Source organism: Lepisosteus oculatus, chromosome 4, assembly GCF_040954835.1.
Source record: "Lepisosteus oculatus isolate fLepOcu1 chromosome 4, fLepOcu1.hap2, whole genome shotgun sequence".
NCBI classification, from domain to species: domain Eukaryota; kingdom Metazoa; phylum Chordata; class Actinopteri; order Semionotiformes; family Lepisosteidae; genus Lepisosteus; species Lepisosteus oculatus.
In genome coordinates this window covers 57,112,116-57,137,109 of record NC_090699.1, presented here as the reverse complement: position 1 = coordinate 57,137,109, position 24,994 = coordinate 57,112,116, and the positions used below count along the sequence as shown (strand labels likewise).

General features: G+C 40.2%; 2 protein-coding genes across 2 annotated transcripts in view; one reads left to right on the top strand and one right to left on the bottom strand.

Annotated features, from left to right (window-relative positions):
* LOC102695723 (E3 ubiquitin-protein ligase RNF123) overlaps positions 1 to 24,994 on the top strand; it is a 124,804-nt gene that overhangs the window by 62,932 nt on the left and 36,878 nt on the right. The window lies entirely within an intron of this gene.
* amigo3 (adhesion molecule with Ig-like domain 3) lies at positions 19,402 to 23,015 on the bottom strand. Its single transcript, XM_069189410.1, has 3 exons — positions 22,922 to 23,015; positions 22,422 to 22,487; positions 19,402 to 21,875 (listed from the first exon to the last, which is right to left on the bottom strand). Exon 3 carries the CDS (start codon positions 21,756 to 21,758, stop codon positions 20,268 to 20,270), a length of 1,491 nt encoding a protein of 496 aa, XP_069045511.1. The 5' UTR covers positions 21,759 to 21,875; positions 22,422 to 22,487; positions 22,922 to 23,015; the 3' UTR covers positions 19,402 to 20,267.

Here is a 24,994-nt window from a genome sequence, read left to right as displayed (position 1 = left end):
ATGCATGCAGCACCATCTGACTGGCAAAGAGGAAAGAGGAATGGAAGTATTCATCAAAAGCCAAGGATTTAATTATGCTGAGAAAATCATTCAAAAATGTCTGAAAAATATGTAAACTGTACCAAAAGGGCTAAGTGAAATAATATTATTCATTCTTCATTCCTCTTTATTGTAATCCCTAGATCCACTAATTTATTTGCATTCCTGAAAACATTAATGCCTTTTGTAAAATTCTTTGGGCATTTCTCTTCACAGACGTGATAGTGAACATTAGCTTTGATGTCTCAACATGGCTAAGAGCAATATTATAATAATAATAATTATTGCTTACATTTATATAACGCTTTTCTGGACACTCCACTCAAAGTGCTTTACAGGTAAGGGGGACTCCCCTCCACCACCACCAATATTACATATTCTTTGTAAGAAATGCATAGGCACTGCATTCAGTCCTATTCAGGAAGTTCCCTAATGTTTATGAAAGCCATTTGACAGGTAGCAAATGTAAGGTTAAATGCACTGTTGATCAACAGAAAAGTACAACTACAATGTGAATTTTCACTATCGAGACCAACCATATGGGGTATGAAAGGAAAGCTGGCCTCTGTGCCAAAATTTAAGTCTTCAGGTTGTGTTCCAGTCCATCCAACAGCATCTAAAGAATCTCTGTTGTCCTAAACGACGGCTCATGTGCAGACTCAGCTTTGGGTTTCAGAACTACGTATCCTGAACTGATTGGTTGCATCTTTGTTGATCTGAGATAAAATAAAATGTTTTTTCTATATATGTTCTTTTTTTGTCGAAGCTGAAAAAAGGTTTCTATGCCTAGTGATTCCTTACCCTCTGGTCGCTGTTTTTAAACGATTGCCCTTCCGAAGAATCTAATGGCATAAAATTAGCATCCCTTACAAACGCTGCACGGTGCAGACGATACATGATGTAGATCTATTGTTTTATTTTAAGTAACAGTGATTGTTTTCAGCCCTTGCTGCTGCTTGCCCTTCAGTATTTGGAAAGTGTTGCTATGGGTCTCATTGATGGACTTCTCTACAAGAGACAGAAGAGCCCCCCTTTGATCCATATGCAAGTGTCCTGTTGTTTCCTATTCACCCTAAGGTACTCTTCATAGGAGCCCTAACTGGGCTGATAACATCTTAAAAATACATTCCTACAGGAGGTAAAATATTGACTTTCTTCTTATCCAGTGTTCTTTTATTTAAACATTTGCTTTCAGCCAGTGTCCTGTCATGAAGGACCAGTATATGCCCTGCAGATTAACTGATAATAGAATGATGTTATTGATCTGATGCAAAGGAATAATTTTAACATTTGAAGTTCATTTCAAAGGGAGAGCTTCTGGGACTAGGGAAAGGAATACTGAACAGGGTACAAATTCCAAGACAACCTGTCTTAAGAACTACTCGGGTATTCCTGGCCCTCATACTCTTGCCTTTCAATTTAAAGTTCTCATTGTTTTGCAGAGGGTTATCAGAATTCCCATTGGTGAATTGCTCGTAATTTACTTTTTTTTGTAGGACACCATTGTACTCCAATGCGGAGCATATAATGAGAATCACTGTCTGATATGCCCCTGGAGGGTTTTATGGAGTAAAGCAGACCATCAGTACCAAAAAAGCAGCCTCTCTGATTGTGGTCAGTTGAGTTTCCAGCATGATGGAGTTTGAGCGTGATAATAGTATGTTTTGACCTCAGCCACTAAAAGCTGAGCTCTTCTCAGTCCTCTGGGTATTACGCAGTTTGACCTGCATCACAGCAAGACAGATGAATTCTAAATGAAGGCCTCATTTGATGTATCAATGCAAACTACAGTGTGATCTCAGCTGGCCTCCTTTCTGTCTGATGCTGTCAGTTGCCAGGGCAGGTTGCCATTGCATATGTCTGAAAAGCAACATACAGTATGCCTCCATGTCCACATGGCCTCCAACCCACACCATGTTATTCATCTTGTTTTGACTTGGGCCTCACTGTTTTCCCTGCGTCCTTTAACTGTTTCCTCTTGAATCCAGCTGTTACAGCATTTCTAAGCTTGTTTCTCTGAATCCAGGTTCAAATCCAGCCAAATGCTGGGTCATGGTCTCAACGTAGCACCTCACAGTCTCTTATCACTATGTAAACTCACGTTTATTTACAGATATCTGACTATCCAAGTATTCTATTGCAGAAGAGAAAGGGTGATAGGAGTAGTGAGTCACCATTCTTTACCCTTATTTGAATATTGTAGTGGCAGTTTGGGTGAATCAGTGTGGGCAAGTTCACTTTGTCCCTGCACTGTGGATTACTATATCCAGCGACATCTGTTTTATATCTTTTCACAAACCTTCAAAAAGTACAAATAAAGATTTGTGTTGCCAAAAGTGGTGCACCTTCTTTAATTAGCATTTAAAAGGAATCGTGATTTCCCAGTATGGTGAGAAGTAAAGACGAGATCAGCTGTAATTTTCCAAATCAGCAAAAGTGCCTTTTAGGAATTCTGCCAGGTTCTGAGCAGTCTCTGCTGGCCTTACTCTGATCTGGTCCACACTGCAGGGGATCAGTTTTGAAAGGGCTACACCACAGTTGAGTTCCCTTGAGTGAGAGCACTCACACTCCTGCAGAAAGTTTTACATGCCTTGATATTGAATACCAGGTTCATGACTAAGCTTTTTTTTAATTAATAGTGCTTCATTTCCATACTCACTGTCGGCTCAGTTTTTTCCCATCCATAAAATTGAGCTTTAATTTGCAGACCTTTGCCAAACAACAAAATGCAAATATCTGTGTTTATTCAGATGTGCTTTAGGGAGGGTCTCATTTGATTTAACATGATCACTAATGACTTTTGAAGTTGAGTGGCACAGGTTGCTTGAGAATGCTAAAAGAAGACACAGCAGTACAACTACAAAAGTGTTTTGATTCTGTTTTTTTTTATGATGAGTCATCTGTGCTTCTTGTTAATTTCACAGACCAGATATTCCAAGATTTTCCAAGGATTTTCAATTCTTCTATGCCAGGGAAGGAATAAGACACTTTCTATCAGCTGTGTTGTGTAGATTTAGTTTAGTCCACTAAAATGGCTCTTGGTACCCATCAGAGTGTTAGAGCTGTTGTGTCCCCTATTTGTTCAGAATTTAAGACAATTATGGTTTCAGAGGTGGTTCTCAAGATCTCCAAGTGTCCCACATTAGATTTGTGTAATCAGCTCTGCACTGACACCAGCACACCCTGTCATTCATAAATGAGGCACCTCCACAGATCTGTATCTCCAAAATTGTGTCACTTGTACCTGTAGGTCTGTCTGTTTTCTACTTTCTGGTCTTTTTAAGTGTTGGCCTTGAGGGGACAGGCTGGAGACTTGCCTTATTTTGCAAAATAAAATTCAGGCAGTTTGTCAGTACCATAAGCTTGTTTCATTTGTTTTGTTTTGCTTTATTTTAAATGTAAATGTCTTTTCTGTGAGGCACACAGGGGCCAAGGAAAGAAGAATATTCTGTAATTGAGTGAACATCTTGCCCTGTGAACCTAAATTGGACGTTTCAATGCAGAAAGCTCATATAGCTTTTGGAGATAAAGGACAGTTGTCTGAAAAAGTGGGTGTGGAAATCTTCCATGTTTCCTTAGGTTTTCTGCATTTTGCAACACATACAGTAAGGCATTCAGAATGTTACACAAGCACACCACAAAATACATTTCTAATTATACTACTGAGAGATTTTCTAATTGTATCTTCCCATTTTCAGTCCACTTGCTTGAAGCAGCCCTTCCTATTTCTTAATTAAAATTTGTTTAAAGCTGAGATGCATTGAATTATTTCCTGAATGTGCTTTTCATTTTTTAGTGCTAATGACAATACATAAAAAAGTAGATACTTAATATGCAGGTTAATTAACAGGTTTATTGCTCAAATCCATTACAGTTTAAAGAATGTATGTCTTGCATTTGCCAGATTTTGCTTCACATGTTTTTTTTATTATTGATATTAAGCTGTGTCTTCATCCCTGAGATCTCTTTAGAACATTTATCAAAGACATGGACCTTGGTCTGTTCTCCAAATTCAAAGCAGTAATGCATCTTCAGATTAAATATTCTTTTGGCTTTGATGAAAAAATACTTTAAACTCCTTTCAATTAACCAATATCAAGGATTTAATCAAGCAGGCTTGATTACAGCTTTGAAGGCCAACAAGTGGCATGGGAATAAGGAAAAGACAGCTGAATTTTCATAGGCGCTGTTGAACCCTTTTTGCGGATAATTGGCCAAATAGTCTGAATGCTTTTATTCAGATTTCAAACTTTGGTGAGGTAGAAACAGAAATGAGAAATGCCTCCCCCCCCCCACATTCCCTTCTGCAGCATAGAAAATCAATTTAGATAATTTGCTTCCATTACTCTTGGCTAAAAGGCATCAGATGTAGCTTGCAGTGCTAGGCTAACTAGATTGTGACATGGTATAATTTGCTTAGTGGGCTTTGTGGGAAGAGACTCCCCCCTTCCCCTATCACTCTATCAGAGGACACCCCCTCCACCCTTTGACCTTTCTCACAGCTCCTGGGTCACTATTTCCTTCACATGCATTGTATCTAACCTCCCCCACTCCTGTATAAAGCTTTCCTAAGCCCCTATTTTAAAGATATTAATAATGATATATTATTATTATTATTTATATGTATGAATCATTATTAATTGTTCATTTCAATAAAAATAATCTTACACTTATATAGCACTTTTCTGGACACTCCCCTCAAAGCGCTTTACAGTTAATGGGGACTCCTCTCCACCACCAATGAGTAGCCCCCACTTCGATGATGCAACGGCAGCCAAAGTGTGCCAGTACACTAACCACACACCAGCGGTCAGTGGGAAAACGGTGATAAAGCAAATTCAAATATGGGAATTAGAATTTGGCCAGGACACTGGACTAACACCCCTGCTCTTTTCCAGAAATACCTAGAGTTAATTCCAGTATTAATTCTGCCTAGCAGAATGCTTTTTCAAGTGACTATGGTGAAATGTAACCTGATCTAGATATACACAGGTCCTTATTTGTCTTTTGATGCCAGGAAGTAAAAACTCTGGTTGGGGGAGTTTTTCAGAATTAATCAAAAATGACAACCAGCCAAAAAAGTCTGAAAAAGATGAAAAAACACCTTTGCCAACTGAATATGTCATGTATTGTAAATCCCAACTAAGACTTAATCTTAATAAGCTTGCACACTTCATACAGTAGCACACGATGCACTGCACTGCAGAGGATCAGTGCAGCTGTAAGGAATGTAAGAGTACGGAAATTGAACAGTGTTTGAAATGTTTTTAACAGAGCAGCCTCAGCAGATACTGAATGCTGTTATCATAGTATTGTTTCTGCGCCATTTACATTTCTGTACATTGCAGCTGCAGGACCCTGGGTGTGTTCAAATCCCAGTTGTACTGGGAACACTGCTTTTGTACCTTTGAGCAAGGTACTGTACTTGCCCTGATGTATACAGTAAATGGGTCTCCACATTACCATTTTAAATAAGAATTTGATTTAATTTTACTTACCTGAGAAAACAAAGGATTAAGGTTTCAGAGACTATTTGTTATGATCCAGATGATGAAGAATGACTTGCTCGTAAAACCCATATAAAGTGTGTAAAACAAGTAAGCAGTAATTGATAGGAACAAATAGGTAACATTTACCTGAAATGGCCAAATGGGTCTTGACTGTGCTTTTGTTATTAACCTCACTTTGTACAATGTTTGTCACAGTTTCTCATAATGTTTTTCTGGTTCAGCATATTAGCTGTATAATCACTTTGCTGACTATGTATCATACTATCAGAATGGTAGAGGGGATAGCTAATTGCAGCAGCATGTGTGTTACTGCTTGTTCTGCTCATTTCTGTTCTGACCTTTACCATTTTTGATGCAGTCTCTGCATATTTAGTGTTGCCTTTTAAGTCTGTACTGAAAGCACCCATCGTTTTATTAGGTGCTTCCAGTAAATGTTATCTGTAAAAGACAAAGACTGTATGGAAAAAACACATCCGTCTCTTTCCTGATGTACAGTAGGCTCTGTCAGTACTGTATGAAAATAAGGTACATGCTGTTCATTGCCTTCCAGATTCATAAAAGCATATTTTGTTATGGCATTTTCCTCTGTAAATATAATTTTAAAAATCTGTCACTGCAGAGCCCCTAAGTGGCTTAATAAGTAAAGCTGCTCATTCTGGTTGGATGCCATATTCAATATGTCATGATTTGTCGTGATTTCATGCCTGGATCGTCTTATAAGCTGACTATCAACACCAGTTATCAAGTGGTGGAGCTTGAATGGCAGAGCATCGTTAGACATAGGGTTAGGGTCAGCCAGCAACTCTTTTGGCTACAACTCCAGTGACTTCCCAAGTGTCTGCAGGCTTGCAGTGACATCAGTGATGGACATTTCACTTGTCCAATCAGCACTTACTCTCCTGTTAGTTGCTTCTGAGCTTGGACTATGCAGAACATGACGGCTCAATAGATGGGCTCAAGATTGAGGAACTGCCCTTACTCGTTTTTCCCTTGTGGGTGCAGGAATCATTATTTTGTGAGCTCCGACACACAGAAACAATTTGTATTTACAAATTAGATGGGTATATAATCCAAAATAATATGCACTTCTAAAGAAAAAAAATTATGCCTCAAATGTCGGTCCCAACTGGTTTGACAGTGGGTTTATGGCTGGTGTAGTCAATTAATTAACCCTTCAGTCCTTCTACTTCTGAATGTTAGCACAGTAAACTGGATGTTAGTAAAGTAAAAGAGCAACTATGCTGTTATAGCACAATAGCATCTATGGTCAAAGACCACAGCTGAAAGAAAGTTATTCTTCTTTGTTTCCTTACAAAATGAAACCAGGTATTGTGCAGAGAAAACAATAATCTCTCCAATACCCAATTCTCCGATGTACTTATTTTCTGGTTTGTTTTTTATGTCGATAAGACACAATGAAATTTTACGTGTTTGTGTTTTTTATTTCTTTTTAAGATGGCACGGAAATACTTCTGAAGCTTAACAATGCCAGCTCATCCAAACAAAAGCACAAGCTGTCTGTTTTGTGCGGTGTCTTTCCATGAACATGTATTTATATTCCTAGGGGCAAAGCTAAGGAACCAGCAGGAGTGTTCTCCCCAGTTACACTTATAACCATTATGCCCAAAGCGCTTTTCATATGGAAATACATTTACGTCTCCATGGTCAGTGTCTTAGTGGACAATGTGTTTGTGTGTGGCTGTAAAAATAATTTGATATACTTTGCTAGTAGATTGATCTAACTAGAGCTTTGCATTGGCTGTGCAGGTTCTTTGTTGACAGGCTTATGTAGAATACTGTATAATAAATAATGTCTGTACACATGAGCCTAAGACCTGTCAGATCTATCCCCCTCCCTGCCTTATCTCCCTCTAATGTAATGATTAGATTACAGGGTCAGCTGTAAAATAATGCAGTAAAACAGGACTTCCCTTTTTCTGTCAGACAGTAATTGCTGCTGATTATTTCAAATTATTCCCTTAAGAGGTGTGCATTATAGACATTTGGATTTCCCTTACTACTCAGACTGCACTTGAAGCATTAGTGCATCTTTGGCTTTTGCCAGATTTTTATCGAAGCTGTTCACCATTACCTTTGTTGAACGGAAAAGGAATCTCATCAGATGAGCCCTTCTTGCGAGTTATAAACTATGTGATGAAATTAGATCTGCATGATCAGATCTGGGGGCAAACAAAAGACAAGGAATATGTAACAGTTAAGATGCAAGGTATAGACTTGTGAGCGAAGCATGTATGTCTGGGCTATCCCTTCTCTACAGGAGCTTTCCGATGGATTTTCTTGTTTTTCTGTCCTCTGACGTCATCTCTTTGGTGAAAGAACGACAGCCTTATGGCAGTAATAAGGATATGAGCTGGTCTGATTGCTGAGAATGCCCTAGATAAGACTAACAGATGTGCACATCTGGAGAGGCTAAGATTGCCCTGCCAGCTCTTTACAGGGACAGTTCCTGAGCTGTCAGGAGCTCTGTATTCCTCATTGGCATTAATTTAGAAAGGAGCCTAGCATGAGAGTATACGATTCGGGCATCTGTCTTCATTTGGGCCAAAACTCAGATGCTTAAATCCACTTTCAAGATTCATTTCTGGATCCCTTCTGTCTTACTCTTTCTTCAAATGGGCTGTACCACCCACATAGATCTGGTGCACTGTAAAGAGTAGTTTGATTACAGGGGAATGAGGCCACACGTTGTGCATTTTGTGAGCAGTGAAGCATTGCCATATTAGGAGCCTCATATATACTACCGTCATATAGCATGTCTCATATACAATGGCTCCAGGCAGAGTTTGCCTGGGCCTAGTTGCAAAAGGTAGCTTCATTATAATATGAGAAACATAAAAAAGATTACAAATGAGAATAGGCTATTCAGTCCATTTAGCTAGTTTAGTTGGACCTAGGACTATGGTCCCCAATTTTGGATTTCATTATCAAGTGACATGTTAAGATTAAACTACAGATAATGCGAATGCCCCCTGTTAAAGTACAATGTCGTAACTTTCTGTGTGCCTTTTTTAATAGTTTATTACCTAGAAGACGTTGACACAAACACCTGCTTTTTCACAAACATCTTCAAGCTGTAGCTCTCGAAGTTTCACATTAAGTGTAATGTGGTAGATGTTTGCCCAGTCTTCATTTTGAATTTCCTTAGTCAATTCTGTTGTGTCTATTAATCCTCCTGTTCGAATACCATCTGCAGACTTGACTAGTTTCATAACTATACCAGAATCTAGATATTAATAAAAATAATAGTGCTCCTAATACAGTTCCCTGTAGTACCTCACTAATTGCATGCCACCAGTGTGAACATATACTGTGCCTATTATCTGTTCTCTGGGATTTATATTAATCAGAGATACAGTTCCCCTAGCTAGAATATGCACTTAAAGGGTTAAAATACTTTTTTTATGCGTATTCAGTCTTACACAGCTGGAAATGTGTAGTCTGAAAATTTATTTTTTTAGTCTATTTCTGTTATGTTACCATTTTCGTTTCAGATATTTAAGATTGTTTAGTTTTCCCAGTACATGTGTGTAAGCCTCATGTATATAGTATATCTCATTGGAATATCTGTGTTTTCTGACCTATCAAATCCAACTGAACAACTGACACAGGCACCCTGGGGTTTTCAAAAGCTCTATGACAGAAATCATAGTGGCATGGTGGTGCCTTCTGCTTGCAAACCTAGAGAATCTTTGCAATTTTCATGCAAGCATTCTTTACTGTTGTGAATTGTGAGCTTACAGTATTTTTTCTGTTTAGATTGTTTTTTTTCCCTATATTTCTCCGGCAATAAAACCAGGGAGAGTCCCTCTGCGCAAATGTACACAGACAGCATAACAGCCTGTGACCACAATAAAAGTCACTTAAAAATTCACTGCCATTCTGCATTTGCCCCATGTGTTTTGTAAAAGGGAAAAATCGGCCTCTGATTGTAACAAGTTCAAAAATAAATGATGAATTGCTTACAGAGGCTCCTAGATTTCCACCTTGAAAGATGATTGTGGCAGTTTGAAACTTCATTTGTTTTCTTACTGGGAAAAAAAAACTCATTATTGTGGTTAATGCTTTCCAAATGTTTCCAAATTTGTACAGTAACTACGATTTGCAATGAAGACAAGAGTGTAGGGACTCTTCCAGGCACACCTCCCAGTCTTAAGGTATTTAATCTCATTAAGCCAAACGGAGCTACAGCCCACTGGCAGATAAAATACAATATATAACTGAGTTAAATCAAACGAACACTTAATGTATCAGGTCCTCATTATGCACTGACTGAATGCTGTAGTAAAAAGAGAACAGGCCCTTCTCTGATGATACAGTACCTGCACACAATTAGATTATAAGCACATAGTATAAAACAGAATACCGAATGAGCCATTCTTTAGTGAAAATGAGATAAAGAGCAGTCTGGATGTGTAGGTACTGTATGTGATGCTTGCACAATCTTGAGACCAGAGTACAACAGCAGGGTAAGTGTGTGAACTGTGTTTCTGAGATCCATGTGTGAGAACTGTCTGAGACAATTCCGACTGTATATTACAAATGGCCAAAATGGGGCTACATTTTTTATTTTTTTTAACCTGGAAGGAAAGCGTTTTGTAGTGCTGGATCAATATAGTGTAAAAATATTAATAACTGTTATTTACATTTTAAGCTGCTTGCCTCTCCTCCTACAAAATCACCTGGTACTGAATCCCTTTACAAGCCAGAAACGTGGCTGTGCAGATTTCTTCCTTGTATAACAGAAGATTTGTAAATCCAGCCCAGTAGCTGTAAAGATTGACTTCCTTTGTGAGGAAACTTGACATGCAAAGTGTTGCGTTGGTTGGGACTCGCAGAGAGTGAGAGAGCTGGTGATGTTGATCGGGATTACAGAGAAACTTAGTTCTCTCGGCTTTTAATAAGATTTGAGGACGAGCTGAATGCTCACCTTGTAAAAAATAAATTGGCTTGTGTGAGCCTTTTTTTCCCCATCTCATTGAAAATGAGGGAGACTCAGCAAACATCACCACAGGTAAAAATGCATACCATCTCTTCTTATTTCTCTCTTTATCCCCTACTCATCCCTGCCTCTTCCTTTCTTCTCATCTCCTTGCTTCTCTTCACTCGACTCCCCCATTTTTCATACTCCTCTCTCCTCTCAATTTCCTCAGTCGCCCCCCCACCCTTCTTTTCCTCTCTTGTCTTCCTTTCCCCCCTTGTCTCCCTCCTCTCCCTCCCACTCCCACGACTCTCCTCTTCCCCTCTCTCTTCATGCTCAATTCTGATGCTTTTCTTAGCCACGCCAAGCTGCAGGAGCCTTGCCTACTGCCTCCTCTCCCTGGCAGTGTCAGAGCACAGATAAGGCTGACAATGGGGATGCTGCAGTCTCTCTCTGAGCTCGGAGGTGCTGCTGTGCATTACTAAAGTGGTGACAGGAGGCAAAAAAAAAGAAACCCTCTGCATTCAATTCAAATTCACATCAGCACAAAATAGTCTTTATTGGCATGACAAGCCCTACAAGCTTCCTTCTCTTGCACAGATCTCTAAACCCACTCAACTTATTTGTTATTTTGCTGATTTTTGACAGTCAGAAAAGAGAAGCCTAGAATCACAACACTTACCCAGAACATGTAGAGAGGAAGAGGCTGAGACACGTAAAAATAAGTGTGAAGGTTCGTAGCAGGCAAAAATATTTTATTTGCTGTGTACTAGGCATACAATGTGAAGCTATATTTTTAATTTACTCATAATGGTAGCACACAGTCACAGATAACTACACAAGAAATTATGCTGTCCTTAGCGCTTAGTGAAAAGCTAAGGAAGTGAGCTCAGGAGTGTAATTGTGCATTAGGCACTCTAATACTTTTTTATACTTTTTATGCACCTTTTATGTTGAGGCTGGCAATGCAACTGCATTCATGGAAAGAGACATAAGCTTAACCAGCCTCAACATAAAAGGAGCACAAATAATATAAAAATATGATCCTTTTTTATTTTTGCAGTCCCCTCATAGACATTTTGTATCATATTGAATTCTTTTCTGCCATTCTTTGGAGCTGGAAGTTTCCTATAACGTGGTAAGATTTTCACAACACCTTTAGGCAATACAGAAAGAAAAACACACATTTCTACTTAATCTGTTTGTCATATCCATGAAATCTTTGTGAGAGCCTGTACTGTACATTGTGCGGCACTTATATAATTTTGACAGAATGAAATTTCCTCACCAGAGAGCATAACCGGGAACTGAATGGGGTCAATTCTTTAGAGCAAGACTGATAGGTATACAGAAAAAAGTCACATTCCGTAGATTCTAATGCAGGAGTTGTTGTGGGATCCATAGGCTCTTGGCAGTGCATTTTTATGGTTATATGCTGTAAATATTAGCAAGGTTTCTTGTTTTGTACTTCTTTGATTTAATCTAAGATCAGTAATATTCCCAAATGGGACAGGGATGAGGGTTGAAATCTGTCTGCTCTCCCTGTTAATTATTGGTGTGGTGTTACATAAAGGTGGATTGATTGTATCATGTATGCATATTGAAATTCTCAGAAACTATTTTTGACCTGGGCACTGAAGGAAGTTTACACCCCATATTCACAGGTAGCATTAGAGAATCCAATCACTCTTGTGAATGGTGTGTGAGGGCACCCAGCGATTTTTTGTACCTAGCTACTTTTATTTATTCTGCAAGATTCGTAATCTTTTATAGGAAGAATTTTAGACTCACAAGCCAGCAAAGAGAACATCTCCTCTGTGGGAGACCCTGCTGGTATGTGGTTGAAAAATGTATTCCTGAGCTACAGGATTGCAAACAGCAGTCTGGTTTTATCGTCAAATACTGTATGCACCTATAATGACTGCTAGGATTATGTTTTATCTCTTCCTACATAAGGAAAAAGCTCCTACAACATTCCTATTATCATAACTATTCCAGCAAAAAATACTGTAAATGGGTTTGTTCATGCTGAATAGGTACCATGTGTCTATGTGAGCAGTGCTTTAATTAAGGCAATCTTTGTGACTTAAGACATCACCTGAATGTTTTTTTGAGATAACCACAAATGACAGTCACATAGACAGGAACAGTCACATGCTGTTCCTTGCAATTTTTTCCATTACTGACCTTTTGGACAACCAGCTTCTAATCTGCAGAGTTTATTACAAATCAAACAGTGGAAGTTAGTGTTCTGATGAAAGCATAAATATGGAATGGACTCAAATATCTTGTAGTCAATTCCTTCCTGATCAACAGAGATATAGAAACAGAAGATGATGATAATAATGATGATAGTTTCATTTTTACTGATACTTACCTTTCACTAACTACCAGTGTTCTGCAACTCTGCGGTTTTCCAAGACCACTGCAGTTAGAACAAGCTCATGTCCTTGTTCATGGGTTCTCTTTCTTTCATTTTCCTACTAGAACTTGGGGCCACTGTCATTTTCTGTTTATCAGTCACACAAAAATCTTTCTGCCAACAGTTGGCCAGTGGTAAGGTTATCTAGTAGATAACTCTACTATGGTAGAATTATTGGAGAATTACTCTTAACCTTGTAAGTATTCTAAGCCTGGCTTCTCCAGATGCAGTGTCGGACAGCTGCAGTCCAGTGACCCTTTAATCATAGATTTCCAGAGTTGTGGCGCAATCTAATTTTGATTGTTTTGTACAGACTTCTTTTTGGAATTAAAACCTGAAGGGGAAAGGCTGAAGTTGGTAGCTCCTTATCTAATTGAACAAATTCTACAAGCTGCTGTAGATTGGTCAGAAAAGTTCTGTTCATGTTACAGCTTTATAAATCCACGAGGGTAACCTATAGAACCTGTAGGGCTGTGACTTTTTCTGCTCCTAGGCTGGCTGCTCCTGATCGAAGGAGAATCAGTTGAGAGATTTGCCTAAGACAAAGTGTCAATTAACAGTCACACTTAACAGTTAAATAACTGAAAAAATAAAACAGAGTCAGGCTCTACCTTGCAGTGTAATCTTGATTGTGTTTAATTTAGTCATTCAGACACGTCCAAGAAAATTTTCTGAATGATTTTCTTTCACCATTTTAAATTAATCTTTTCTTACATGATCCCTTTCTCTTTTGTCCTCAGCTGTTTACAGGGCCATTGTAATCTGATTTAAACAACACAAGTCCGTTTTAGATAAGAAATGAGATTCATTTTTTTCTCACTGAAGAAAATTAAAGTAATCCCCTGTACAGTATATGCACTCTGAATCTGTATATTTGCATTAATATCTCTGCAAGTGCCTTTTATTATCTGCTTAGCCTCTCTTCTTTATTTTATCTTATGTGTTTTGTTAGATGCAACTTATTTCCAGGTTTTGTTACCACAGAGAATTTTAGTTGCATTATAAATATTATCCCACAATTTAAGTGGAAAATTGATGGGTAATGAAATTGCCACACAATGCTCTGAAGCCAGTTGGTGAAGGCTTATTCAGCCTTCAGGTATCGTTCCAGAACACATTGTCTGTGGTCTGGCCTTTTCAGAACATCCAATAACAGTCTAAGGAGGAGAGATTTATCAAAAGCAAACACAACCACAAAAAAATTCAATAAAACCAAAAAGCAGTTAGTATGCACTACTTTTTTGACTTTAGTAACTGTGTACTGTATGCCTCTCTATTATAATATTTTCTGGAACTGACTTAATATAACATTACGTTTTTTTTTAAGTGCCTTTGAAAGGTTTAATAGCAGCGTACCATATTCTAGGGCAATCTATTCAATATAATTTCAATAATATATTAGGGTTTAGGCTCATGAGTTATGCTTGCTATTCATAGGGGTTTTTATATCCATGCATTTATACACTCTGTATGGCTGCAACTGAAAGAGCGAAATTGCTGTATGTCCAGATTTCAGGATAAGAAATAGATTGGATGTGCTGCTGATGGGGTTTTGAAAAAATCACTGCACTTGCTGCAGGGAATGTCCGTAGGAAGATTGTCTTACATACATTACAGTAATGTTACAGCTGAGACTGTTTCTTAATGAGTCTAGTGTCATGTATATATTAACATGTACAGTTAAGTCTGGCCCTTATGGGATTTGAGTGGCTTTGTTAAGATAATGGGTAGACTGAGTTGTGTATTAAGGGATTAGATTGACTTTAATGAGTTAATGTACATGGCTATTCTACCTTCTGTGGGAGGACAGCATCCTTCTTTTGGGAAGTGGGCAACAAGTTCACATTTATGGGGTGAGAACCAAGTTAATTTTATATATGTTGTGTTATGGCAGTGTCTTCTTTCTGTCTGCCTGGGATTCAAATACCTATTGTAAGGTAATGCTGAAAATCTATTGCATCAGGGAAAAAATATACTATATGTTGTTATATTCATTATTTTTAGGAGTCCACTTGTGATCGTACAAAGCAAGCATTATTCATTTTATGTTGTTCATTATTTCGTTTCAACACCTTCACATGAACCCCTTTAAGAGCTGCAAGTTTCCACTTTGTACTACAATAGTAATATCCCGGAAAACTAACATAAAACACAATGCGGAACTGAAAAAAAGTAATAGATTAGGAGATAGCGGCACAGTCCCATGTGCCAACATTAGTAAAACTACAGTATTTCCAACACTTTTGAGCAATATGATTCGTAAAACACTCAAGAGGAATGAGAAGGACTTGCCCAGGCATGAGATCATACTGATTTTGAACACTTTGTTCCATATTGATAAATACTCTTGCCATCTTATCAATTTGCACATGAGGCCTTCAGCTGACAGATTGGATCGTGAGCTGGAGCGACTGGCAGTCTCGTAATGTCGAGATGGTATTGAATCTGTCACAGCAGGCTCTTGGCTCTATTGAGTGATACTGTTTCCAGATCCCTTTAATTTGTTTATTGACGCATGTGGTGCCCCTGGCCCCTCTCATTCTATCCAAAGGCTCCACTTTTCCTTGGACCTCTATCAGTCTAGCTGGGGTTCAGTAGGCCTGTGACGTGCACAGGGGCTGCCAGAGGAAAGCCTTCTCGTTTTGTCCTTCTTTGATGCGTGAGACGGTATATACAGTAACATCCCATTTTCCTGTGTTTTTTTGGGGGGGGTTCTCCCAGCACCATACTCTACAGGTGTCCCCAGTTTCTGTTCTTCCATTCCTCGCTAATTTTGCTTAAATTCAAAAGTTTAATAAGGTCTTTTACATTGTTGCCATCGTATTTAGGTTTTTAGCAAATCTATAAAAACAAGAATACAAAACACAGAGCTCACATGATGAAAAAAGTGGGATAAACAGGTTCTTGGGAAAAGGCCCCTGACCAGACTGTCACAGTTGTGCACTAGCAGAATGTAGTTAGACACATTCCATAAGGGCAACTTCTGTAAAAGAATGTAACCAAGTGTGATCTGAGGTTATCTCAGTCTCCACCCAACCTTCCAATACAGTGTTTCTAGCTCCAGGTAGGCCCACAAGCAAACGTTGTCAAAACTAAAGACTTGAAAGTAATTTGGGAGTCATAACTGTGAAGGTTGCACTGGTGACTCAAGCTGGCCATTCATTTAGTAACACATACTGTATGCAAGCACATTTCTAAAAATGCTCTTTTATGGCACACTTTCAATGGTGTATACCAGAAGGTACCTTCTGGAATGGGAGCCTGATAATCCATGAAAAATTGATAAATCTCATTTCTAATTTCAGCTAGCAGATTAGATGGTATGCAAAAATAAGCTTTCAAGGTGGTCAGGCAAACAGAATGACACATTTTGGCTTTGGACATAATAGCTGCAGTCTTTTGCTGGCCATGTGCTTCTCGGTTCAATGCATTCCAAAAGCAAAAATTATTAGAAAAATGAGAAATAACACAAAACACTGGGGTGACACAGAGATTCATAGCTTTACAGTAGACCTCTGTGAAGCAGCCTCTTCTGAATTGGTGATTATAAAAGGCAGCACATCTATTATTGGTGGTCAATGAGCCTAGAAGAGAATGCATTGTTGGCTAGCTTTCATTAAGACAGTGCATGTGGCTGTTAGGGATTGGGTGACTTGTTGAGGTGCTACACAGTAAGAGAGGACATGTTCCCTCTCCTCCAGTCCTATTGTACATTTGAGTGTCTTTTTCCGAGCTCCAGTGAGGCAGCCCGTAGTTTGCAGCTGTGATTCATGATTGTTTTATTGCGAGTTTACTGATGTTGGAGCAGATTTGGCTGATCCAGATGGAGAGGTGGATGGTTTTTCTATGTAATTTATATGCAAGTCCTTGGTTTGTAACAATGGGTTGCACCAGTGAAGATTGGTAGTGAAAGGAATTGTGTGCATTCAGCAGTTCTGTCAGAAATGCTATGTACCTGATAAATTCTAGGAAGATGGGAGAGCAGCAGAGCAGTGAAAAACGGAAAGGACATTATTTTGCCTGTCATTAGGTCTCTGATATAAATTAGCTATTTTTTAACAGGAGCGTACAAAATCATGGCTTTGTACTAAACTGTGTTTCATGTTTTGTTTAGCTTTGACTATTCAGGAGCTGTGTTTCAGTATGCTGAAGAAGCAGTTTTTTTCATCTCAAAAGCCAATGGGTACACAGTTGGACGCTGATATTTGTAATTGGTGACTCAGTACATTTTAAATTTTGGTAACATACTGTAATTTTATGTTTTATTGCCTAGGCATCTGCTTATACAACATTAATTTATTCTACTTCCTAATTTGCAATATTGAAGTATTTTCAAAGGTACTTACAGACAACATAAAAAGAAAAGGCAGATCAAGTGCTTTAATCTATACAAGACTGAAACAAATGCTACTTTCATTTGAAAGTTTGTCATATTGTACAGTAAATGGTCACCCACACCGTATTTAACCATTTCTTGTCTTCATTGTCAAGGCTTTCTCCTGTTAGATACAGTGTCCAAACCCCTGAGAGACCTGCCTATCAACTATTAACTATTTATTGTCTTAATTCATCCTGGCAATGTTTTTCTTTCTGTCTTTAAACCTCAGCAGTAGAGATTAGCTACCCTCCTATTGAGTTACATGCATCCAGAGCTCCCACAATCACTGTGGCTATGGCTACAGATTCTCATAAAGATAATACAGTGTTGGATTAAGAGCCTTTTAATGTTTGTATATGGGAGTCTATAAAGATATCAAACAAAATTGAGCTTTTTTTTTTCTCTTGAGTCTTTTCTGTATTAAACAAGATAAGGAATAGAAGAAATGTACTTCACAAGGAGGCTGTGAATGGCTAAGGGAAATAAGTCATAAAGGCGAAACTGGCTCAGAGCTCTATGTCTTGAGTGAGATGGGTGGCTTCATTCTTGTTATAGATGAGCTTATAATGGCCACAAAAATGTCTTTCCACTGCCAGATTAATTAGACAATTAAGACTGCTCAACCCTAACTGTGCACCAGGCAGTGTGTGTTCTCCACTGTACCCTGAGAGGCGCCCCCTCTCCTCCCCTCTCCACAGGCTGCTCTTCATGCCTGTGTGAGAGTGTGTGTGGGTTGTGCCTGAGACATCCGCCAGCCTGCTGGCTCTGCGCCTTCTTCGGCTGGAGCGCACTTCCTGACGCAACACAGACCTGCCACATCGACTCCCAAACACTATGCTCTTTCATTTCAAGTGATGCTTCACTGGAATCCTCCTTTTCTTCACCATTAAAAACAGTAGCAAGGTCCGACACCTTCAGCACAACAAGGATAAAGACCAAAACAGGGCTTTTGACAGGTACCACAAAACATGACTGTAATAAGTTTAGTATAACCAGCACAGCAAAAGGGGAAAATTGAATTAACCCAGATCAAAATAAAATGGTCACTGGTGAGGTCATTGTCACCTCTAAGAAATTGTTGCCACTGTTCATGAGTGGTACTGTATACACATCCTGCTCTCTGCCTTCAGACTCCAAGCAGGACATTTCCCAACTGCTAGGAAAACCAATGTACAGAGTAAATGTTTTGTCTTACATTTGGTATATTTATACAAGAAATTGTGAGTACTGGGTCATGAGAAATTCTAAGCCAGAATTTTGGACAGTATATTGTTGTATTATTAATTATTGTGTGAATTAATTAATTCAAATATCGTACACATTTATAGAGCTTTTGTCCTATCCCCCCCTCCCTCCCACTCCCAGTCTCAATGAGTGTTTTAATTCATGCATGTGTTTTTAGGAAAAAGGATAAAGGATAATACTTTGCTTTAGTAAATGTGCATTGCACTTCATACTGTAAGTGTATAACAAACAAGTTGTTAACATTAAATAAAGTATTTATAAATGCTAAATATCTTCACTTAGAACTGTACAATTAATCATTAGTAAGTGTATCTTTCTACCAGGTTAACTGTTTTCTGTATTACTGGTGATTAGTTTATGTACAGAGATACTTCACCTACACGTAAGTGTGGCAATAATCACAAATTTAAAATTAAATTTTCAGTCACAGATGCATAATACAACAGAACATATTTAAAAGACATGGGGCTGGATATAAAGACAGAAGATGCTAAAGTTAGTTTGTAGCAATAGATTTTCAACCAGTGTATACAATTGCTAGACTCTATTGCCAGAACTGAGAAGCTTTAAAATGAAAATTTGTTTGAAAAAAACACACTCTCCTGTAATATCTCCACTCTAGGTTAGTAACAAGAGTTACTTGTGTAGCTCTTTACAGACTAAAATTAAAGCACTAGAAAAAATCCTCATCCAGATTAATGAGTAGTTTGCCATTGCACTGTTGTTCAAGCCTCAATGACAGATGTCACCCTTAATCCCACAGGAGATTCTGACAGTGTTAACATTTACTTCCCAGACAGTTTCTGCATGCTTTCACTGACACAGACACATGCAGTTGTTTCTGAGCAATAACAAGACAACATTTACCTTAAGGGTCAAAGCAGAATGATTTATTAAGTGATTAAGAAGGGGGAAGATTAGGAAAATAGTATTCCAACAAGGAAAGCTTTCTTCTGTATTTCCTCTTCTTCTTGCTTTTCTGTGTTTTCTGCAGTTGAATTTTCCTTAGCTCACAGAATCTTTAAGTCAAGTGATGCAGAGTTTACTGAAATGTAATTTTCCGTATTGGCCAAGAGATCAAGTTAATAATCAGGCCTTTCCGTCAATGTTGTTGTAGTCCCAGCTGCATACAGATGAAGTCTTCTGTAGTCCCATGGTAGATTGCAGATCTTAACTTTGTTTTTTTGTCTTCAGTTCATGATATTGGGACTCAAACTACAGTATAAGTATTTTATTTTTGTCTGTTGTTTTCAAAGGTAGTCTACATGGTGACCTAATCAAGGATTCAGATGGAGATACTTTATAGTAGTTGTCTGCTTATAAACACCTGAGATGTTACTGGCTCAATCGGACATCAGGTTTGCATTAGGTAGTCCTTAATTGTTTATCATTTAAGGGTTAATTGTTATAACAAGGCATCAGTAGTTATTGTTCACTACAGCCCTAAGCAGTGCTAAAGAAGGTCAGCTCTACCATTTCTTATAAGCACATCTCCTCTAGATCTCCAGTTCTAGTTTCATGCAGTTTAGAAGTCCACAGCCCTGGTTAATAGCCAGCTGAGCTGTTGGTGAAACATTCTTCCTCAGTGAACAAGGTGTCCCAGAGAGGATCCGGTTCCTTCCAGGGCAGGACACAGTGATTTCTGCTCTGAAGCAGATCTGACAGGAAGGAGATGACTGGCTTTTAGGATAGGGGTGCTCACCCCTTAAGCCAAGGGGGATAGTCCCAGGTTTGCTAGGGCACAATGGGGGTGTCGGAGAATACAGAGGTTATAGAGTCAGTATCCCCTCGCAGGTGTTGTATCTTGGGATGCTCCGGCCCCAGCGCCACCCTCAGCCGCCCATTCTGTGCCTCCTTGATGGGCTCCAGGAAGACCACATGTTTGTGCCCACTGGCTTTTCGCCCTGGCCCCTCAGTAGTTGCAGGTGGGGTAGCAGTGAGGATAGAGGACTGGGCACTGCACTCATTGGCAGGACTGGGGGCTGCAGGCAGGTGCTTACGACAGGGGCATCGGCAGGGGGTCAGGTAGAGGTACATGAGCACCAGCACCAGGCTGACCACGCATCCCAGCAGGGTGGTAAGTCCCGTGTTGAAGGACTCGGCATCGTAACGCCTTAGGGCCACAGTCACATTCACTTCCCATGTCTCATTGCGCAGCAACTGGCTGTCTAGAGCCATGCAGACATACACTCCTGAGTCCTCAGCCTGTGCCTCACGGATCTCCAAGCTTCCATTGACAAACATGCGCAGTGTGTTATTATTGCCGGGAGGAGCAATATACTCCTTGTGGGGGGAGACCCACAAATAGGAGAGGTGCTGCCCTTGCAGGGATGTCTGGCAATTCAGCAGCACGTGTTCCCCAACAAAAGCTTTCGTGCTGGCCTCTGGCTCCCCCAGCAGCCCCTGTGCTTTCAGAGTGCAGTTCTCAAAGAAGCGTGTGTGGCGGAAAAAGCGGACTGATGCCCGCCGCTCACCATACACCAGGCAGGTGTGCTCCTCCTGAAAGTCCTTGACTGAGATAAACCCTTTCTGCTCCCAGTGGCGAAACATCCCATACATGCCGCACTCACAGATGAGAGTGTTATTGTGCAGGAAGAGGCCTTTCTGGACCGAGGCCGGGAGGGCCGAAATTTCCTCCAGGGGCAGCTTTGACATGCGGTTGGAGGATAGGTCCAGGGTCGTGAGGAAGGGGTGGCTGTGTTTCTGGATGGAGAAGAAGGGAAAGTCAGTGAGGCGGTTCAGGCTCAGGTAGGCCTTGTGCATGTTGGGGAGGCTGGTCAGCGCCTTGCTCTCCACACGGGTGATGCGGTTGTTGAAAAGGAGGAGCTCTTCCAGGCCCCACAACTCCTGGAAGTAGTACTGCTCCACCACTTGCAGCTCGTTAGATGAGAGATCCAGGTGTCGAAGCCCGCTGGCATTGCGAAAGGCCCCCGGGGCGATCTGTGTCAAGCGGTTGTGGGCCAGCCTCAGGGTGTGCAAGCGTGGCAGTCCCAGGAATCCCCCATCTTCTAGGTGGACCATCCGGTTGTGACTGAGATCCAGGGTGGCAGTTGACACGGGCAAGCTGGAGGGCATCCGATCCATGTTTTGGGACACACAGCTCAGGATGTCCGAGGCGCAGAGGCAGGAAAGAGGACAGCTGCTGGCGGAGGCACCCTCCCCAGCCAGATGCAGCAGGAGTAAGCTCAGCAGAAGAGAGCTGGGCAGACCCTGGGAACAAATCATTGCTCCTTCAGGATGCTCCCGGACATGGAGAGAGCAGGCTCAGTCCTGTGCTCTTGGAATATTCTACCACATGAGCGTGATACTGGCGTTCAGTAGTGTTTCAGATGTGGTTGTCTCCTAAAAGTCAAAACAGCAGTCCTCAAAATGTTTTGCTTAGGGTGCCGTAATGGGTTTTTTTTCAGCTGAATTAGACAGTAAGTGTAAATTTACTAATTGATGTTAACTAAGATGTTGAAATTAGAGAAGTAGAGCAGGGCTTCAGGATTACAGAAAGTTGCCCCACCACAAAAATATTATAGTTGGATTTCCTTTGCACCACCAACACTCTAACTGCGATGTACCACTGACTGTGTTGTTGACCATGCTTAAAATTACTTCGTGCTAGAGCCCCATGGTTCTATTGCTTCTTTTAGGAGCTCACTTTGTATACTCTATGTCCCCTACCTCAAAAAACTATGGCAGTCTTTTCCTCAGACCGCAGCCCAGTTCAGTGTCTTTTTTGTTGCTTTTCAATCATTCCCTAGAATAATAGATTTCAAATATTAAGAACCAGACAGCACTTGCAGGAATTAGGAATCAAGCCACCTGAAACAACTGCCTTAGCCCCATGACCGCAGGTGAAGCCACCTTCACAGTTTATGTGTCCCCCCTGCAGTGACTTACAGTTCTGACGTCCTGTTCAGGGCAGGTTGGCGTTTTAAATCAAAGCAGAGCCAGCTGCCGCAGACTCTGCAAGAAGCACAAGTTGGAGCAAAAAGTCAGCATCCTGTCATTTTGGTTAACACGCACAAATGCACGCGCGTGCATGCAGTCCGAAGAACAACAGTAAGGAGATCCAGTTTTCGGCTGCAGAGCAAGAACAAGAGCTTAATAAAGTGCAGTTTGATCTGGAGTAGGCTGTTTCAGAGAGGGTGCAAGCACAGGCAGTCTTCAATCAGCAAGTCCCCCGCACATCTCGCCATTACGCACCAACACACCCCCTCATTCCAGTTCCAGACATCGAATTCTTAGATTATTAGCTGACTCCAGACAAAAGTCCCTCATATAACTCCGCTAATCACATTCTTCACGCAGTGACTAAAATCGCTCTGCTTCCAAGTACGGGGACTGTATGACTTCTCTTACAGCTCCTGCTGATGTTTTCCCAACTCCGAAGTGCTTACTCGATCTCATCTCTTGTTGAGTCTCTCTGCCTTCCCTTCCCTCTCTCTCTTTCTCTGTCGTTGGCTGTATTGGTCCTCTCTCCCTCTCTCTCACTCTCCTTGTGTTTTGCTCTCTCTCTCACACTCAGCTCTTATTTACAGGCAGGCTCAGAGTTTGAGAGGAGGAGCCTTGTGGTGCATTTGGAATGCAGCGATTGGCCAAAATGGGATAACGAAAGGGAGGACTTTAGCGGTGCCTTTTGGGTGCTTCTTTTTTTCTGTCATTCTTTTATTTATTTATTATTCCAGTTGTTTGTTTCTTCTCAGCGGTGTTCTGTGAATGAGCTGCGGTGACCTGCTAGCTCCACTAGTGGGTGGAATGAACCATAATTATCAGCAAGATCTCCCGGGGAAACAGCTCTGGTGATTTTCCTTTCCTCTCTCTAGACTGTGCTTCCCCCCTGCTCTTTTGTCAAATGTTAATAGAGATGCGTTTCTCATCCACCTCCCTTCTAGTCGGTGCTGCTGACAGAAAATCTGTTTTTGAGGGAGGAAATAAGGTATGAATAGAGAAAATGACATCATACAGTTGTTGTTATTTTAGTGAATTTTCACTCTGTGAAATCAGAAGAGCTTTCCATTTTATTGAGGTGTTTTCACTCTGTCCCTCTCGGGTTAGTTTTAGAGAAGCTCACAATGCTTGGTCTCTAATAACAAACAAAATCAAATAACACTTGAGTTTTGGGGATCAGTCTGGAGGAACAGCCATAAGTAAAACAAATGAAGATTTTTGGGGGGTTTTAGTTGGCCTAAATTGTAAATACTCTATAGAAAGCAATTTAATACATATGGTGTCAAAAAGCTGTCAACAATTTTCTTTTTCACTTCTAATAATTGGGTACTTCGACTTTTTCCTGTAAGGACTGTGCTCATAAAACATTTATTATAGTGTGTAACCCAGACTGTCATATTTGCTAAACCTGACCATCTGTCTGAAAACAGACAATTTTTCTAGTCAATTAGCACACCAGCCGTTTTAACTATCCATGTCATTCGTCGATTGTAGTCTTGTGTAATATAATAAAAAGATTGGGGATACGGTGTAGTAGTGGTACATTCTTAAGAAGATGAAAATAAAATTGCTCTTAGAGTTATGTATAACTTAAAATAACAGGCTTTGTGGTTTATCTTACGATTACAAAGTTATCACCGTGTTTCTTCTTGAATGACAGTGCTTCATGTTATAGATCATAACATTTTTTTTAAAAAACGGGAAAGCAGGGTGTGGGATGTTGTATGCTTGCTAGGAGCTGTTGGAGCCTGTCAGTTACAGTAGCTGTGACAACACCTAGTGCTGTCAGAGTGGATCAGACAGCCTGTTCTCTGCAGCAGACACCACTGCATCTGAGCACAGCCAGGAGCCAGAGCCTAGGCCGTCGGCAACCCCATAGATGTGATAGGGATGGACGGCAACTGTCACCTTAAAGAGCTTTGAAAACTATTTCCTTGGAAGGTAGCTGTGTAGGAGCAGCTGTGTGATGCATCCGCAAAATGTCGTCCGATGGGCTATCTGCTGGGGCCAGGAGCCAAAGCTGACAGAGTGAGGAAGACAGAGAAATTGTTGGGAGACAGAGAATTGACCTCTGAGTTCCGTCTCTGGCAGAAGCATTTCTGTTCTTGTAAGGAGATGCTTGGAGGTCGCTTCATAAGTTTGGAAAGAAGAGCTATTTTTGTCGCAGTATTTGTGCCATTGGCAGGTTTATTTTCAAAGATGAATGTACTGTGTAAGGAACTCCACTCCACCGGTTAGCTGTGGCGATCAAGCTCTACATTGTCTTTTGTGTTTCTGAGTGGTAGAAGCTTCCTTGTGCATCCATCAATAATAAACGCATATATAGAACAGTGTGGTGTGAAAACTTGTAAACTTCTGTAAAGTGCAGCACTGTGAAATGTCTTTTGTTTAATTTAATGCATGTATTCATCATGGTTATGTTGTTTACGTGTACAGTATGGCTGCATTTACATTTCTTCATTTTTAATTGTTTTTCACAAAATATAAACACTATTTACTGTTATTTCCTGTAATTTTAAAAA